This window comes from Equus asinus, chromosome 7 (assembly GCF_041296235.1).
Source record: "Equus asinus isolate D_3611 breed Donkey chromosome 7, EquAss-T2T_v2, whole genome shotgun sequence".
Classification (NCBI taxonomy): Eukaryota; Metazoa; Chordata; class Mammalia; order Perissodactyla; family Equidae; genus Equus; species Equus asinus.
This window is the reverse complement of record NC_091796.1, coordinates 53,265,757-53,283,606: the sequence shown is the minus strand read 5'-3', so window position 1 is coordinate 53,283,606 and position 17,850 is coordinate 53,265,757. Positions and strand designations below refer to the sequence as shown.

Below are 17,850 nucleotides of genomic sequence, written 5' to 3'. Positions count from 1 at the left end.
TTGTACATTGACTCCACTGCTGGTTTTAGGTACCCATTATTTTCGCAGCAACTAGTCTAATATTTCTGAAATGCTTCTTTTGTCCTATAAATTTTGGTAACTCGTCTCTGGTCAGTTTCATGGGTTAAAATGTTTAATGGGAAAAAAGTTTAAAAAATTTAAAGTTAAAAATAAAAGTTTTAAAAATTTAAAGTTAGGACTAGATTGAAATAAACACTATGATATTTTCAACTGTATAGATTTCCAAGTGACTTTTACAGATTTTATTTTTAACTTTGAATTATGAAGGCACTGCTTTAAACGTGTGATAGATATTTTAAATAACTAGCTTTGTAAGTCTGTTTATACATCTGTTTTTTGTTTTGGTTTATTTAGGATGTTAAATTTCCTCTTATGTTGGATGTGTATGAACTATGTACACCAGAACTACAAGAGAAAATGATCTCTTTTCGATCAAAGTTCAAGGACCTAGAAGATAAAAAAGTGAATCAGCAGACACAGACAGTAGGTTCTTTTGCTGATTTTGTAGTCTTAATATTTTAATCTTAATATTTTAATCTTCATTGTTCAAAAATTACTTTGTATTGTTAATCTATTAGTAAAAATGGACGAACTTGTATTTTATTTAGCAGACATACAAATCCTACATATATTGGTGCAAGCCTTTAAAGTTTTAGGTGTATTTTAGCATAAGTAAAAGAACTCTTATGTTATGGTAAATGAGTCCTTTATGGGAGAATAAACTTAATATTTTCTTTTCCCCTCTAGTCCGCAGCTTACATTCCTTTTATGTTTATCTCCTGAAAGCATTTCACACAAAATCTTGCCTACAAGTATTTTCTGCATATTTTATTTTCCTTGTAAAGCGTGGAGTCATCTCCATTTTTAGATGGAATTGGTGGTACAGCATATTGGTTCATTTATGCCCCCTGTGACGACAAAATTATGTCTTTTAATAAGTGCTGCAGGTGTGCCTGTAACTGCTAAAATTAGAACCTTACCAACTTTAATAAATTGTATTATTTTCAGTTCAGATAAGGTAAAGCAGAATTATATGTTGGATTTTTTTTCTTCAGAATGAAAAAGATATTTCTGGGTAACTAGGAACATTTTCAGCGTGATGTTGTATCAAATTTTAAAATTAAATCCTTCTGCAAGTTACCTTTTGTCTGTATGTGTGTATGTGTGTGTTAAAAGCCATTTGTAAAAAATTAAAAAAATTAAACTTTATTTTGAGATAATTATAGAATCACTTGCAGTTACACGAAGTACTGCAGTGAGATTCCAAGTACCTTTTACCTACTTTCCTCTCTTGGTAACATATTGCAAAAACTATAATACAAAATTACAACCAGGATTTTGACGTTGATGCAGTCTAGATATAGTACATTTCCATCACCACAGAGATCCCACATATTGTTCCTTTGTAGCCAAACCCACTTTCCTTTTGCCCCTACCGCCTCCATAATTCCTAGCAACCACTAACCTGTTTTCCATTTCTATAATTTTGTCATTTTAAAAAAGTTATATAAATGGAATCATACAGTATGTAACTTGAGATTGACTTTTCTCACTCAGCCTAATTCTCTGGAGATTAATCCAGGTTGTTTCATGTAATAGTAGTTCCTTTTTTATTGCTGAATAGTATTCCATGGTATGGATATATCACAGTTTGCTTAACCATTTACCCATTGAAGAATAGTTGGATTGTTTCCATTTTTGTCTATTCTGAATAAGGCTGCTATAAGCATTTATGTACCAGTTTTAGAGTAAACATAAATTTTGATTTCTCTGGAATAAATACCCAGTAATGTAATGCTAGATTGCATGGTAGTTGTATATTTAGTTTTTAAAGAAACTGTCAAATGTTTTCCATAGTGGCTGTACCGTTTTAGATTCTCATCAGCAGTTTATGACTAATCTACTTTCTCTGCATCCTTACCAGAGTTTAGTGGTGTCACTATTTTTTATTTTAGCCATTTGGATAGGTCTGCAGTTATAGCTCATGTTTTTAATTTGTGTTTCCCTAATGATGTTGAACATGTCTTCATGTGTTTATTTGCCGTCTCTGTATCCTCTTTGGTGAAATATCTCTTTATGTCTTCTACCCAGTTTCTAATTGTGCTGTTTGTTTCTTTACTCTTGAATTTTGAGAGGTCTTTACCTTCTAGATGCTACTCCTTTGTCAGATATATGGTTTCCAAATATTTTCTCCCAGCCTGTGCTTTTGTGTTTTCATCCTCTTAACAGGGTCTTTTGCAGAGGGAAAGTTTTAAATTTTGATATAGTCCAATTTGTTTTTTCTTTGGTGGTTCTTCCTTTTGTTGTCGTATCTAAGAAACCGTTGTCTAGTCACAGGTCATGAAGATTTATGCCTATGTTTTCTTCTAAGAGTTTTATAGTTTTAGCTGTTTCATTTAGGTTTTTGATCCCTTTTGGGTTAATTTTTGTATGGGGGATGAGGTACTGGTCCAAATTCATTCTACTGAATGTGAACGTCCAGTTATCCCGGCACCATTTGTTGAGAACACTGTTATTTGCCTATTCGTTGAATGGTCTTGGCACCCTTGGAGAGAATCAGTTGACCATAGATGTGTAAGAATATTTCCGGACTTTGAGATTTATTCCATTGGTCTATATATCTGCCCTTAATGCCAGTACAGTCTTGATTACTGTGTTTTGTAGTAAGGATTGTAGGAAAATAATGAGCCTTCCAGCTTTGTTGTTCTTTTCAAGATTGTTTTGGCTCTTCTGAGTCCCTTGTATTTCCATATTTATTTTGGGATCACCTTGTCTATTCTTTCAAGAAAAAGCAATTGGACTTTTGATAGGCTTGCATTGAATCTGTGGATCAGTGTGGGGAGTATTGCCATTATAATAGTATTAAGTCTTGCAATCTATGAACTTAATATGTCTTTGTTTTCTTTAATTTATAGTTTTTAGTGTGCAGGTCTTATACTTCTTAGGTTAAATTTATTCCTAAGTATTTTATTCTTAAACTAAAGAATAAAAAAATTATTTATTATTATGCATTGTCCTTTGTTCCTGTTAATTTTCTTTGATCTGAAGTCTACTTTGATATTAATGTCAGCTTTATTAACCTTATTTATTAACATGCTTTTTCTGTTAATGTTTGCATGATATCTTTCTCCATCCTTTTACTTTAAATTTGCCCATATTGTTATGTTTGGAGACAGTTTCTTATAGACAGCATGTAAGAAATGGGTCATATTTTTAAATTTACTGTTAATCTCTGTCTCTTTATTGGTATATTTAGACTGTTTACACTCAATGTAATTACTGATACGTTAGTGTTTAAGTGTATCTTATATTTTGCTATTTGTTCTGTTTTTCATTTATCTTTTTTGTCTTATTGTAGGTTACTTGAACATTTTTCAGAATTCTTATTTGATTTATCTGTATCGTTTTCAAATGTATTTCTTTGGATAGCTTGTTTTTGTGGTTGCTCTAGGTATTACACTATATATATAAAAACGATTGGTTGACCTAGTTGCTATTTTTTGTTGTAGCATCCTTTGTCATCTTGTCACTCCAGCTATCTTTAAACTGCTTGCATTGTCTTCATTGCCATTATAGTTTTCAAGAACTTTGTCCCCACGTGCCTAGATAAGTTGCTTAATTTTTTTGTATTACACACTGAAATTGGTTGAGGCAGGGAGTTCTCCCTAAAAATCCTTGTCTAAAGTATTAAATCACGCTTGTTTCAATATAGGTAAATATTTACTGAATTAAAGACTTCGGTTCATTTGGGCTGAAATGGCAGGTGGCCATGGCTTAGTAGATTTAATATTAATTGTACTAATTCGCCTTCCCTTTTTTTTAATTTTTTAATTTTTTTGAGGCATCTTTTTTTTTCACCTATGTGTTTTGATAGTACTTTGGTAAAATTATAGAATTGGGTTTTCCTTTTCTACCCTAGAGCATTATTCATCTATACTGCTATATTTGCTGGTATACTCTAGCTTTAGTGATTTAAAATTGGTTCTTACAATCAGAGGGTCTGTTACTATATACTTTGTATATTATTAAAGGGTAGCACCTTTGGGTTTACAGTTTTATGTTAATTTGTAGCTATATCATTTTATTAAATTATAAGATAGACCATATTTTGTCTTGGTGCTTTGCACTGTAGACAGTAAATAATTGTGGAAATGAATGCAGATTGAGCATACAAATTTTATTCCAATACCATGATTTAAAGTTAAATATGTTTTCCCCTCAGAGCGACAAAAAGAGTAGTCCCCAGAAAGAAGTTAAGTATGAACCGTTTTCTTTTGCTGATGGTAAGTGAAATCTTCATTTCAGTTGAGTTATTGTTTTTTTTTAAAGGTAAAATTGCTGTCTTTCCATGTTTGTTCAGATATCACGCTTAAAAAAAAGTTGTGTTTCTTGAAGTATAATTAACTTAATATGACATACAGTAAAAATCACTTTTTAGCGTGTAGTTCTGTGAATGTTATCATCCTTCTTAAAACTTCTTTCTTGAAGCCTTAACTTTGATTGGACGGTAGTATCTTACTGGATTCTGATAATAGAATAGCACTTCTCTGGGCTAAACTTCAGAATTGTTCTTGCTTGTACCTAGCTTGAGCAAGCAAATGTCTGTACATTGTCTAATATAACTAGATTTATGTCTTTCTATAGACATTGGCTCCAATAATTGTGGATACTATGACTTACAAGCAGTGCTAACGCATCAGGGAAGGTCTAGCTCTTCAGGTCATTATGTATCATGGGTGAAGAGGAAACAAGGTAAAGTTTGTTTACTGTATATTTTATAGCACAGTAGTTCTCAGACATTCTCGTCTCAGAACCCCCTTACATTCTTAATTATTGTGAACCCCAAAAACCTTTTGTTTATGAGGATTGTCTCTCTTAATATTTGTAATGGAAATTATTTAAAGAACAACAAAGAACAACAACAAAAGAACAACAAAGCTGAGAAATAAATTCATTTTAAACTGATAGGAATAAACCCATTACATATTAACATAAATAACATTTTAAAAATAAAAACATTTTCCAAAACAAAAAAAATTAGCAAGAAATGGTATTTACATTTTTAGTCTTTGTATGGTGTAACAGGAGACAGCTGAATTCTCCTGTTTCTGCATTCAGCCTGTTGCTTTATCACATTGTGTAGCCTCTGAAAAATTCCAAAGCACACTTGAGAGAATGAGGGGGAAAAGGCAGATAATGCTTTACTACTGATATGAAAATAGCTGTGACCTTCATGGAACCCCTGAAATGGTCTTGAACCTTAGTAGTCTCTGGACCACAATTTGAGAACTGTTGGTGTGACAGATAAAATATTGCCATGCCTAAAATTATGCAGTACCTTTTTTGAAATGGAACTCTGAAAAATTGCATATGGTTATTAATTTCATTTTCCTTTCTCGTTCTTCAGATGAATGGATTAAGTTTGACGACGATAAGGTCAGCATTGTGACACCAGAGGATATCTTGCGGCTTTCTGGTGGTGGAGACTGGCATATAGCTTATGTTCTACTCTATGGGCCTCGCAGAGTTGAAATAATGGAAGAGGAAAGTGAACAGTAATCTTCATTTTAGCTATTTATGCTTAGGTGTGAAATAAATGTTATTTGTTGATCACTTCTATAATCCACAGCTATAGAGGAAGATATTTAGGTGGTTTTGTGTGTTTCCTCTCATGTGGAACAAGAGGGCAAAAGCAGACCACTCTGTATCAACCTAAAAAATTACAGAAAAGAAAAAATTGCCTTTGGACGGTGTTACCCTGTATAAAGGTAGCAGGAAGACATTTTTAAAAAGCTTATTTCTTGTATTAATTTTTAAAAATTCTGAGTTGAAATGCCTTTCAACCATTACCTTTTGTGATGATAACTTTTCTCCCTTTTTCAGCCCAAGATTCAGCAATCAGATGTTTATTGCACACCTATTTCTCTATTATTTGTTGTTGTTCTTGCATGGTTCAAACTACCGGTAATTCAGTAGCTGCCTATCCTTTGCCTTATCTAACAAAAATTTTGCCAGGAAGGTGGAAAGGAAGTAAGTGTTGCTCTCATTTTGTAACTCTGTGCTGCTGTCCGCATCCCATGGAAACATGGGTACAATCAAGTGTTTGTCCAGCCTGACTGTTGCTGGCTTTCATGACTTTAAAATAAATTGTGATCAATAATAGTACATTTGATTATACATTTATTACTGTGTCTCTGATGTACTATTGTTTGTACATTTAACCTGGCAATGGTTTTGTAGTAATCAACTTTAAAAAAAAATGTTGACAAGCTCTGGTTGCTAATTTTTAGAAAATGAGGATATTTAATAAAAAAAAAAAAACAACAAAAGGGATTAACAGCTTTTGACCTCAAGTCTTTTGTCTGTTGAGGGTTGGAGCTTGGCTGAAGTTCAGATGTTTTTAATATTATACAGTTTCTGCAGATAGTTTTACTCTGCTGTTAAGCATCCATTTAAAAATGTTATCTTCTTTGCCTGCTAGCATTATATTGTTTAAAAAGAAACACAGAATTGTAAAAGTAATTGAGTTCTTTGGATGCTGAATCCAACAATGTTATCAGTCAGATCTGTTCCTTCTCTCCCTTGGTGTTTGGTTTTACTCTCCTGTCAGTTCCAAAAATCTTAATATCTATCTCAGAATTTAATATCAATGATTTTTAAAAGTGATGGTAGAAATACCCAGAATATGAGGTATTTTAATACGGTGGGTTGCTTACATTTTAACACATTCTAATTCGTCAGTTCCTTATCTTTGTTTCAGGAGGCTTGTTAGAGCAAGGATAGAATGTTAGCTAATTTGTCTCTGATTTTTGAGTTAGATATTTATGATATAGTTTTGGGGATTATCATGAAATCTCATATCTTTGCTTATGCTGTTTTAATGCTCTTTAGAGCATAGCACTGATAACTATTGGATTCCTAGAGAATAATGGCCATTTTCCTCAAGTTTGAACAATGTGATATAATCTGAGAACGATAGCGGATAAAACAAGCATTTCAGGGAAATTTATTTGTTAATATCTTCTTCAGCTAAACTTTAATTATTGGCAATCAGTACTCCCTTTGCCTTGGGGAAGGATGAGACCATAAGAATTGTAATGATTCTTTTTTATATATTCGTATGATGCTTGTAAGTTTGCAGAGTTTTTTTTTATTCACTGTCTTATTTGGTCTGAACAATTCTGAGGACATAAATTTAGTAATCAGAATTCAGATTTTCTGATTTGTAGGATGCTGTAAATACTGGATCAGGTGAGGTAGGTTTAGAACAAAGTATGTAAACCTTGTATGTAATTAGAATTAAAATTGTAATTCTTTGTCATTATAAAAAAAACCTTGATCCAAAAAAGCATTATTCCAAAGATTTTTTAAGTATAAGAAATTGGACTTATACCAGTGTTGTTTTAAACTAATAAGGCTATTTTAGAATTTAACCTTGCATATAAGGTCTGAGAAGGGCAAGTAGGCAAGAAGACGACTTGATTCCTGAGTGTGTCTTATATGCTGTGCCACTAGCACTGAGGCCCTTTCTGTATTAGAGCTGAGCTGTATCACTGTTGGACCAGCTGGTGAAGTTAAGCCCAAGCAAGAACATTTATAGCGTGACATGCAACTGGTAGCCCTTCTTCAGGATTCAAAACAATGACAGCCTAATTTTAGAGCCCTAAAGGGTAATGCTTATGTGGGAAGAGAAAAAGACAGAGGATACTGTCTCCAGCCATTACTACATAGTGCTTTGCTGTTTATAGGGTGCTTTCACATACATCTCATTTGACCTTCACAACAATCCCTGTGGTATGCATCCCTATTTTAACGACTTGAGAGGTTGAATAATTTTTGTAAGGCTAGAAGAACTAGGTCCCATTTCTTTTAAAGTTGGGGCTCAGCAAACCTTTTTCTGTAATGGGCCAGATAGTAAGTATTTTAACCTTTGCAGGCCATAAAGTCTTTTTGCTTTATGCTACTTAACTTTGCTGTTGTAGCATGAAAGGAGCCATAGACAATACTTAAGAGAATCAGCATGGCTGTGTGCTGATAAAATTGTACTTACAAAAACAGGTGGTGATCGGACCACTGTTTGCTGATCCTCTGCTTTTAAAGTATAAATAAGTGAGACTAGAGCACTCATATGGTTTCAGAAAGTCCCATTCTGGGATTTTCCGAATAGCAAGTTAGAAGTACTAACAGCATGTAGGAAACTAATTTGGCGTGGTGTACCTTAGGAAATATCATGCTCCTGAATATTGCTTCTTGACTTCATTATAAATACATTTAATTTATTTAACAAAAATATATTATGTGACCTTCAGGTCACTTTATTTAGGCCATTCTCCCAACCTACTCCCTCCTCCCTCCAAACCCTGAGGTCAGTTATCAAGAGCCAATATGCATTCTGTTGTTATTGGAGCACCAGCCAACTGTACAATTGTTATAAAAATGTTTATTGTTTACCAAAACCAGTGGACCTCTTATCAAATGCTGCTTGGTAACAAAATCTTATCACAGTTTTAATAAAAAAAAAAAAGAAAGAAGCTAACTATTTGTCTCATTGTCATTAGTTAGACTTTCTGCAAGGTCACTTAATCCAGACTTATTCAGTGCATTAATCAGATTCTCGGGTGTTGCATGTACTCCCTCTTGATCTTGCCAGGCAACCAGTAGCTGCTTAGCTCTCATCTTCATGTCTTCGCTGTCACACTCAATCTGTCTGATTTCTGAGTCTTTCATTTCCAAGTAGGGAGCCAGAATCTTCCATTGTTCACCCAGTTTGTTGGCAAATACTTCTATTTGTTCACCTGTTACAGGTTTGTCTCGCCGAACATCAGGACCTAGAAAACACACAGGAAATGTCACTTATGTACAAAGTACCAGGACATGTACAATTCAAGGTATACAACAACTGGGAAGATATGGGGCCACTGAGATATTAAAGTAGAACAATTCCTTTTTATATTTTTCATGGGTTGAATACTGTTCTTACAATCATGATCATTAGGAAATCAATAATCAAAGCTAAAGCTGTTGCCTCCATTATAATTATGAAGGCTTCCCCTGAAACCAGCTGCTCCCCTCAACTCCCTCCCCAAGAATTAACAGAGGTATGAGTCCCCTTCAAATATAAGTACTTTCCTTCCTAATGCTTCCAAATTTTATTGTATAAAATGTAATATTTCAAAAGTTATTGTCAAGCAATGTTTTGAATTCCTCACTATAAGAAACAGAGCTGAGATAAACGGTAGAAGTTGAGAAGTAGATCAAATAACGTACCTCTCAACCAAGAACCCCCATCTTTTCCAATTTTGTAAAATAGCCAAGAAAATTCAATTCTTACTTTCGTTTTCCTTCAGTAAAGCATCATTATCTTCCTCATCTTCATCCTCACCTGTTTTAATTTCTTCAGAAGGAGGCTAAAATGAATAAGAGGAAGGTTTAAAAGAATGCCAACTTCTAAAATAAGATAACTGGAGCTACTTTTTGTTTAGATAAGAGTGGTTGTGAGAGTCCAAGAACAGGGCCCAGAACTTTACCCCTGAGAGTGTTCATGTGAATGTCAGGTCTGGATCAAAAATGTGACAGTGTTAACCTGGAGAAGGAATGGACGGGGAAGACCTGAGTTGGAAAGACTCCCCTTGCCCCGGACCTGAGAAGAAGGGAGCCAGTAAAAAGTATGGCAAGGTGATTGGCAAATACCTAGCATAGAGTAACAATGGTCTAGGCAAGACTGGGGGAGCACAACTGTGTCTTTAAAAAATTCTGAGTAATTTTATGCACACAGTATAGTTATTATCACATTGTAGTAATATAATGAGAAAGTTGTACTAGAAAAGAGAACAGTAGAAAGATAGGCCAAGTTGCCTACTGTTACCCCTTAGACCCTGTTTTTGATAAAAGACGATATAATGCATTGGCAAACAGGAAAAATGATAATAGTTTATCGAAAGTATTGTGGACTTATATTAAATTGTATGCTGTATAAGAAATTATTAAAGTTACTTTATGAACTTATGTACTTCCTATAAATGTATACTCAGATGCATTTTTTCCTCATTCTAAAACAGGGAGGTCTGTGGAGCATTACTTTTTTTCACGTGATAAACTAAATTCAGCTCTTTGTTCAAACAGTGATAGCAGTTTTAAAGAAGACAATGTCAACTAAAGGATATGAAAAATTTGATTTATATTACTTACTGGTAATTCCTTGGCTAGCTTTATTACCATGTTTTCGAGATATTCTGGCAAACTTTTAAATTGCTGGTTGGTTGGCTGGAAGAAATGAGGGCTTCTCCGTGCTAACAGTCTCAGGGCTCTCCAGCCATAATTTGAATTGTTCACAGCCCTATAAAAAAAGAGGTCAGTCTTGTAATTTATAGTCTTTATTTCTATATTCTATTCTAGTTAATGTAATTCACTGTGAAATTCTTTACTCTAAGGTAAGTAGCTGAAGGCACCATTCTTTTCATTCTGATCCTAGTCCTAAAGAACCTCTCAGTATATAGTTCACTTATAAATAATAAGAAACCAACAGAATCTGAAGAGGCAGATTCATAGGCAGGAAACACATTTTACAAGTTTACATACATTTTACTTAACTTTTAAAAAGTCCATTAGAATGTGTCTAGTACTGCCTAGATGCTGTATATTCAGGACAGAAATCATCCACTTAGTTATTTAGGGAAAAAACCCTTTATAATAGATTCACTATGTCTAGTAAGTTAATACCCATGCTGGCAATGTCACCTGCAGGTGTGTTTCATAATATTTTATAAATTCAACCCTGAGTTTCAATCATGTTAATTCAATCAATATTTGGTTTTCGGTTTATGTAACACCTAAACTTTAATTTGCTCGATACCAACCTCGATGAATGAAAATGGCTCCAAAACTAAAAGGGAAACATCCAGTAGCCAACACGGTAAGCAGTGCCAAGAACAGAATTCATGAACTGTTCCTTAAGGAAGCACAGCAATAACAGGCGGTACACAGTAAGGTGAGAAACGGAAACCTCAGAGAAATTCTAAAGCTGATGTTCTGGAAAATGGCAAGCTGCAGAAGAATCCAGAACACACATTTATTTCATTTATGAGTCTTTGCAAGTCATTTGGAAGTCCATGCCAAGTTCTCAGAGTAGGAACCTGATTTACTTAGTCATCTCTTATAAATGAGCCTCATTACCTTTGAGCAGTGCTGGTACAGGTGAAACGACCCCTAGACAGTGGAGATTCTAAGTTAACATTATGCTATGAGGCTTTGCTAAACAGTTACGAGTCTTCCTCTCTGACACATTTCTCTTTAAACAATTTGAATCTTGTAAGCATTTTTAGAATTCCCTGTCAATTGTACATAAAAACTTCCTTATTCTCCAGAGATCCACACCATTCAAGTTCTTAAAGCAATTTTAGAGAACTGTTACTTTTAAGAATGAATCCACCTTGTCTTATCTAACAATGATAAATCAACCATTTATTTGACAAACACTTGCCGAGCTGGGCACTCAGGCGTCGTGTCTTGGAGACCGTGAGTGCACCCTGAACACCTGAGGCATACAATGTAGTTAAGAGCAGGGCCCCTGACGCCACAGTTTGTTTCCTGGCTCGCCATTTACTAGCTGAGAAGTAAAGTGAATTATTTATCCTCTGCCTCAATTTCCTTAACTGTAAAATGGAGATAAGAACAGTTTCTACCTTAGAGGTAGGAAGTATCTGACACAATAAATGTGGAATGTGTTGGCAAGCATCATTATTGATAAACACAAGATCTAAGACCATTTCAGAGAGTGGTAAGGAAGAGAAAAACACAAGGAATGAGAATTTCAGATGGCGATACATGCTGTGAAATACAACAGGACTGCAGTACAGGGGGAGAGAGGAAGAGCTGCTTGGTCAGGGAAAACTGCTCTGAGGCAACATCCGAGATGAGAGCTGAAGTGAGAGAGCAAGCCACGGGAACACATTGGGGGCAGCGTCAAGCAAACCCAACAGCAAGAGCAAAGGTCCTGAAGTGGAAAAACCTTCGTGTTGAAGAACAGAAACAGGGCTGGTATGGTTAGAGTGGAAAGAAAATGAGCCAAAGACAAGACATGGTTGGAGAGGTAGGTATGAGGCAGATCAGGGAGGTCTTTTAGGCCCCAGTAAGGAGTTTGGGTTTCCTCCTAATTTTAATAGGCAGTCACTGGAAGATTTCAAGCAGAAGATCTGACTTGTGAATTTAAAGAGCACTGGCTGAGGCATGGAGACTGACCAGAAAGTCCCAAGTTAAGAGGTCACAGAAACTGTAACTCGTAATTCTAGTCACAGCACTGTTTTCACTGAGTGCTAATTACATGCAATGCATGTTCAAAGTGAACCATCTTAATCCTCAGAATAACCCTGTGAAATGGGTACCTTTACTATTTAACAGATGAGGAAACAAGCAGAGAGGGGTTAAATTAGCTCTAGTAGCCTAGCCAGTAAGTGGTAAAGAATCCCAGGATTGGACCCTCAAATCACTACACCATGATGCCTATTGAAAACCATGGGGCTGTGTGGGGTCACCTAGAAGATTTAGATGAAGCAGCAGCTAAGACTGAGTCCTGAAGTTACTCCAAAATTTGAGTCACGCAAAGGATGGGGAGCCAGCAATGGAGACTGAAACACAGTGAGGCAAAAGGAAAAACAGGAGAGTATAGTGAGAAGAAAACATTACCTAAGGAGGGAGAGATCAACTGGCGAATGCTGCTGAAAGTCAAAAAATGAAGTGACCTCAACGGGCTGTTTGAGTGGAGTGATGGGGAGACAGCCCAGCAGGAATGGGCTGATGAGATAATGGGAGGTGAGGAAATGAAGGCAGTAATTAAGGACTGTTGGGAGATACTGTGATTTTATGGGGAACAGAGAAAAGAGGTGATACCTGGAGGGAGATGTGGGCTCAAGGGGGATTTTTCTTATTTTTTTGAAACAAGTATGATTCTAAGTCTTGCTTGTTAGTCAATGGGAATGGTCACTGAAATCAGGATGTGTAGTAATGTGAACTTGGTATATAAACTCACCTAGGAGGAAAAGTACTATGTACTGTCTCCCTTAATAAGCATTCTAGTATACATACAATTCCTAAGAAAAATACTGGAGAAAATTAGCTCATGAGAAACATTACTTACTTATATTCATTTTCAACCATGTTTTCAGGGTCTGCCTGTTCAATGGCTTCTTCAAAGAATTCCTCTAAAGTTGGCATGTATTCCCTGGGCAGTAAAAAATAACTAATGAGGCTCATGCATGGTCTTAATAATAAATACTCATAAAATTGTAGCAGTAAAAGATTCTGTTACCCACACTTGAGTTACAGTTAGATTACTTAGGAACTCAGATTTTTAAGTAGGTAAATGGCTCAAAACTAAACTTCTCAAAGGGGGCAATAAAGAGGGGGAAGTATGGTACTACACCATATTATATATTATACTTTATGTAATGTAACATGCACTGTACTATTACACTGTAATGTGTGATGATTGTTACTGGTCAGAGGGCAGCCAGAGGTTTCATAGCATAGAATTTCATCAGCAAGCAGGAAATTTTCACATCATGTCCAGATCCATAGATTTTTTTTCTTTAAACCAGAATTAAACCAAAACTAATAACCAGACCATACTGAATTTCAAGAGTTTAACTTTGAGCTTATTTTAGATTGTTCCATGGTAGCACAGCAGGTTTTTAGTTGCATCTGTCTTGAATTTGTTTTTAGAAATAAAATTTTGATACAGTCAAGCAAATAATTAAGATCCAAGGATCTGAAGACATCTTTGACTAAAATGAGAAAAATGGGCTCTCTAAAGAAAAATCAAGCATCAAATCTTATGACTTTCATTACAATAACATGCTCTAATCAGTAAACATTACAGGCCTGCCTGTAAGTTTCTTGAGTTTAGCACCACTCTTTTCTTCTATCTATCACACTAGACAAAACAGGGCTCACACTAAAATCCCAACCAGACTATCATTCACAAATGTGTGGAACCGTTTGCTAGTTTTAAAATGACTATATATTGCCAGCAATCAGGACTAATGTAATGAACATCCCAGGCGTTTCCAAAGACTACAAATACAACTGAGAGTGCCCCTGCACCTCTCCTTAATCCCGTTCTCCCCTCTCCCCAGAGGTAGCCTCTGTTCAGAATTTGGCATTTATCATTCCTGTTTTTTTTTTTTAATTAAATACATTATTGTTTTGAACTTTTTCAAACTCTATCCTGCTTGTACTCTTCTACAACCCGAATTTTTCCAAAGTAGGCCTCTGATGATACAGTAGTCCTCATCCTTATTCTAGTGTGCTAACATAAGAGTAGTCCATTCCAAGAACATGCTACACGTTATCCATTCTCTTGATAAAAGGTGGTTTTCCCAATTTTTGCTATGACAATGCTAAACAAACTCTTGTACCTGTCTCCTTGTGCAGATGAACTAGTGTTTCTTTAGACACTACTGCCTTCAAACTTCCACTGCAACCCACAGTAGGAAATTCACTTTATATTGCAACGCAATACACTTACATATATGCAAGTATGTGTATGACATAAGTAAAGCTAATGTTTCACAAAAGTATATTTCACTTAAAAAAAAAAAAAGAATGCTGGCTGCAATTACTAAATTCACTTCACAAACCACCATTCTCAACTGAGTTTTAAAAGAACTACTTTAGAATCAGTATACCCAGGAACGGAAATGCTAGGACTTATAATGTGCACATCTCTACCCAGTTACTGCCAAATTGCCTTCCAAAGTGGCTGGACCAATTCTAGGCTCTAACCTGCAGCACTGGCAAATTATTTTTATCCCCAATTCTTACAAAATCTTGGTATTTCTAAATTACTAAATTTCTTGGCTGTGAAACTGCCTGCTGTGGGTTTTTCTTTTTTGAGGAAGATTAGCCCTGAGCTAAGTACTGCCAATCCTCCTCTTTTTGCTGAGGAAGACTGGCACTGAGCGCACATCCGTGCCCATCTTCCTCACTTTATACGTGGGACACCTACCACAGCATGGCGTGCCACTCGGTGCCATGTCCGCACTCAGGATCCAAACTGGTGAACCCCGGGCCACCGAGAAGCAGAACGTGCACACTGAACTGCTGCGCCATTGGGCCGGCCCCTGTGGTTTTTTGGTTTTTTTTTGCTTTTTTTTTTAAAGATTTTATTTTTTTCCTTTTTCTCCCCAAAGCCCCCCGGTACATAGTTGTATATTCTTCATTGTGGGTCCTTCTAGTTGTGGCATGTGGGACGCTGCCTCAGGGTGGTTTGATGAGCAGTGCCATGTCTGCGCCCAGGATTCGAACCAACGAAACACTGGGCCGCCTGCAGCGGAGTGCACAAACTTAACCACTCGGCCACAGGGCCAGCCCCCGGCCCCTGTGGTTTTTATCTGTACTTCTGGTTACAACAAAGTTGAGCATCTTTTCATAGGTTTATTAAGGTTTTCACTTCTGAAATTATCTATTCGTTTGTCCAGTTTTCTACTGGGTTGACTTTTCCTCATAGATTTGGCAGAAATCTAATTTTATTTATCTATCTTGCTAGCAATTTATTTTCCTACTCTTTAAAAAAATCTTTTGGGTTTTGTTGATGGTATTATTTGTTTGCTATTTTATTGACTTCTAATTTTATTTTACTTGCTATGATTTTACTCTGTTATTCTCCCAGTGCTGGACTCTTAATTTTCAGATTTTTTAAAATCTATAAACACATAAGGTCATAAGTTTCCTTCTGTGTTCTACTGAAGTTAGATCCCACCAGTTTAAATATACAGTACTTTTATTATCATTTAGTTCTATGTTTTCTAATTTACATTATGATTTTTTTCTTTGATTCAGGAGTTATTACGAAGTGCTTTAAAGCTTTTAAAGTATTTTATTGTTTGTTATTCATGTATAATTTAAATGAATTTGTGTTTTCTGTATAACTAAGCCTGTTAACTGTCTTGTTAAATCCTAAATATACTAAGTTTTTCCTACCTGATTTCTTAAATACTGAGAAATTATTTGGTATCAAAATTCTAGTAAACATTTAGTATAAGTGTCAAAATTCTTCTGCTCGTGAGTGGATTGGTCAATTTCTGATTGTAATGCTGCCAGTTGAGACTACATTCTTAGGAAATAGAGTTTAGAACATCTATATATTTCTGATGCATTTTTCCCTTTGTTTATGCATTGACTGTCTTTATTTTTCTAATTTTTTTATTTTGTTGAGGAAGATTGGCCCTGAGCTAACATCTCTGCCTGTCTTCTTCTATCTTTTTCTGTGTGGTACGCCTGCCACAGCATAGCTTGATAAGCAGTGTGTAGGTCTGCACCTGGGATCCGAATTGGTGAACCCTGGGCCATCAAAGTGGAGCACGCAAACTTAACTGCTGTGCCACCAGGCCGGCCCTGACTGTCTTTATTTTTAATAATGCCTTCTAGAAGCCTTTAACACTCTTCTGTCTGATATCAATATAACTACGCCTCTTACATCTTATTTTATTCTTTTAGTTTCAACTGTTCCCCATCTTTATTTTTTAAGGTGCTTCTTGTAAATAACATATAGATGAACTTTTAAAATATAACACCAACTTCTGTCTTTGAACCAGAAAGTCTATTTACATTTATTGTTATTATATATTTGAATTTATTTTCACTATATTGTTTTATGCTATTACTTGTTTTTTATGTGCTGCCTTCTGTATTTTATTTGACTGCTTGAATCTTCTGTATTTCCCTTTTTCCTCAATTCGTTTATTCTCTTTCACACACTTAGTTAGCAAGCATGCTTTACTTCAAGTCTAGTTATTCAGGATCTCCATCTTCATCTGGAACATTCTTTAATTCTGATCACTCCTTCTTGTATTACATGTCACTTTTATTAAGTATGTTAGTTCCATCTTTTTAAATAACTCCCAATTAGTAATTATTACTGTTTCATACAGCGAGTTCTTGATCAGATTTATTCATGTTTACCAGCGTCTTTGCATAGCAGTCCTTCTTGCAGCTTACTCATCATTTCTGGGTTCAGTTTCTCTCTGACAGCTTTTTTGGTAAGGACCGATGATGGTAGATTTTCAGTTTTAGTTTGAAAGTAACTTTATTTCTCAATCACTCTTGACTGACCCACTGTTTAATTTATTATAGAATTCTGGGTTGAGGCTTTCAACACTTTGAAGCTGTCATTCCACTGTCTTCTGGTTTTTTTTGTTCTTGAGGTCTGCTTCTCAATCTGCTCTTCTGCAGGTGGTCTGGTTTTTCTCTCTGGTGACTTTATTACAATGTGTACAGATATGGATTTATTCTGTTTATCCTACTTAAGACTTGTACTTCTTGAGCTTAAGAATTTATGCCTATTCTCAGTTCTAAACAATTCTCAGTCCTTATCTCCTGGATTACTGCCTCTTTCCCATTCTCTATTATTTCCTTCTTTATTAGATATTTCTTCAACCTCCTCATTCTGCGGTTCTTCACTCTTACTTTCATATTTTCTAACTCTTGATCCTTCTGTAGTGCTTTCTGGGTAGATTTCTTAATCATTTATTATTATTTCACCTGTGCCTTGTCTGCTATTTAACCTGCCTACTACATTTTGTAATTTCAATGACTATATTTTCTTATTGCTAGAAATATATTTTTCAGATTCACTTGGTCCTTTCTGAGTGTCATGTTCCTTTCTCTTATTTTCAGTTCCTTCTTGTATGTCTTTAATTATCTTAAATGTAGTTATTTTAAGCCTTTATCGGATGGTTTTATTATCCGAAGAGGCTGTCTAACTTCTGTTGCTTGTTCTATCTGTTGATTCTTACTCATGGTAGATTATTTTCTTGAATGTTTTAAGTTTGGATG

At 35.3% G+C, this 17,850-nt stretch overlaps 2 protein-coding genes across 3 annotated transcripts in view; one reads left to right on the top strand and one right to left on the bottom strand.

The window, feature by feature from the left end:
• The window catches only part of USP14 (ubiquitin specific peptidase 14), a 35,370-nt gene extending 26,813 nt beyond the window's left edge, over positions 1-8,557 (top strand). Inside the window, exons 13-16 of the mRNA XM_014862976.3 lie at positions 376-504; positions 4,244-4,304; positions 4,666-4,773; positions 5,429-8,557. Of these exons, the coding sequence (XP_014718462.1) occupies positions 376-504; positions 4,244-4,304; positions 4,666-4,773; positions 5,429-5,580 (450 nt within the window). The 3' untranslated portion in view covers positions 5,581-8,557. The remainder of the gene's footprint in view (positions 1-375; positions 505-4,243; positions 4,305-4,665; positions 4,774-5,428) is intronic.
• Positions 6,209-17,850, bottom strand: part of THOC1 (THO complex subunit 1) — a 55,211-nt gene continuing 43,569 nt past the window's right edge. Inside the window, exons 18-21 of one of the 2 annotated variants that reach the window (XM_014862972.3) lie at positions 13,154-13,237; positions 10,210-10,357; positions 9,353-9,428; positions 6,209-8,849 (exon numbers count right to left, since the gene is read on the bottom strand). In XM_014862972.3, coding sequence (XP_014718458.2) covers positions 8,554-8,849; positions 9,353-9,428; positions 10,210-10,357; positions 13,154-13,237 — 604 coding nt within the window. In that variant the 3' untranslated portion in view covers positions 6,209-8,553. The remainder of the gene's footprint in view (positions 8,850-9,352; positions 9,429-10,209; positions 10,358-13,153; positions 13,238-17,850) is intronic. The other variant, XM_014862973.3, reaches the window with a different exon arrangement.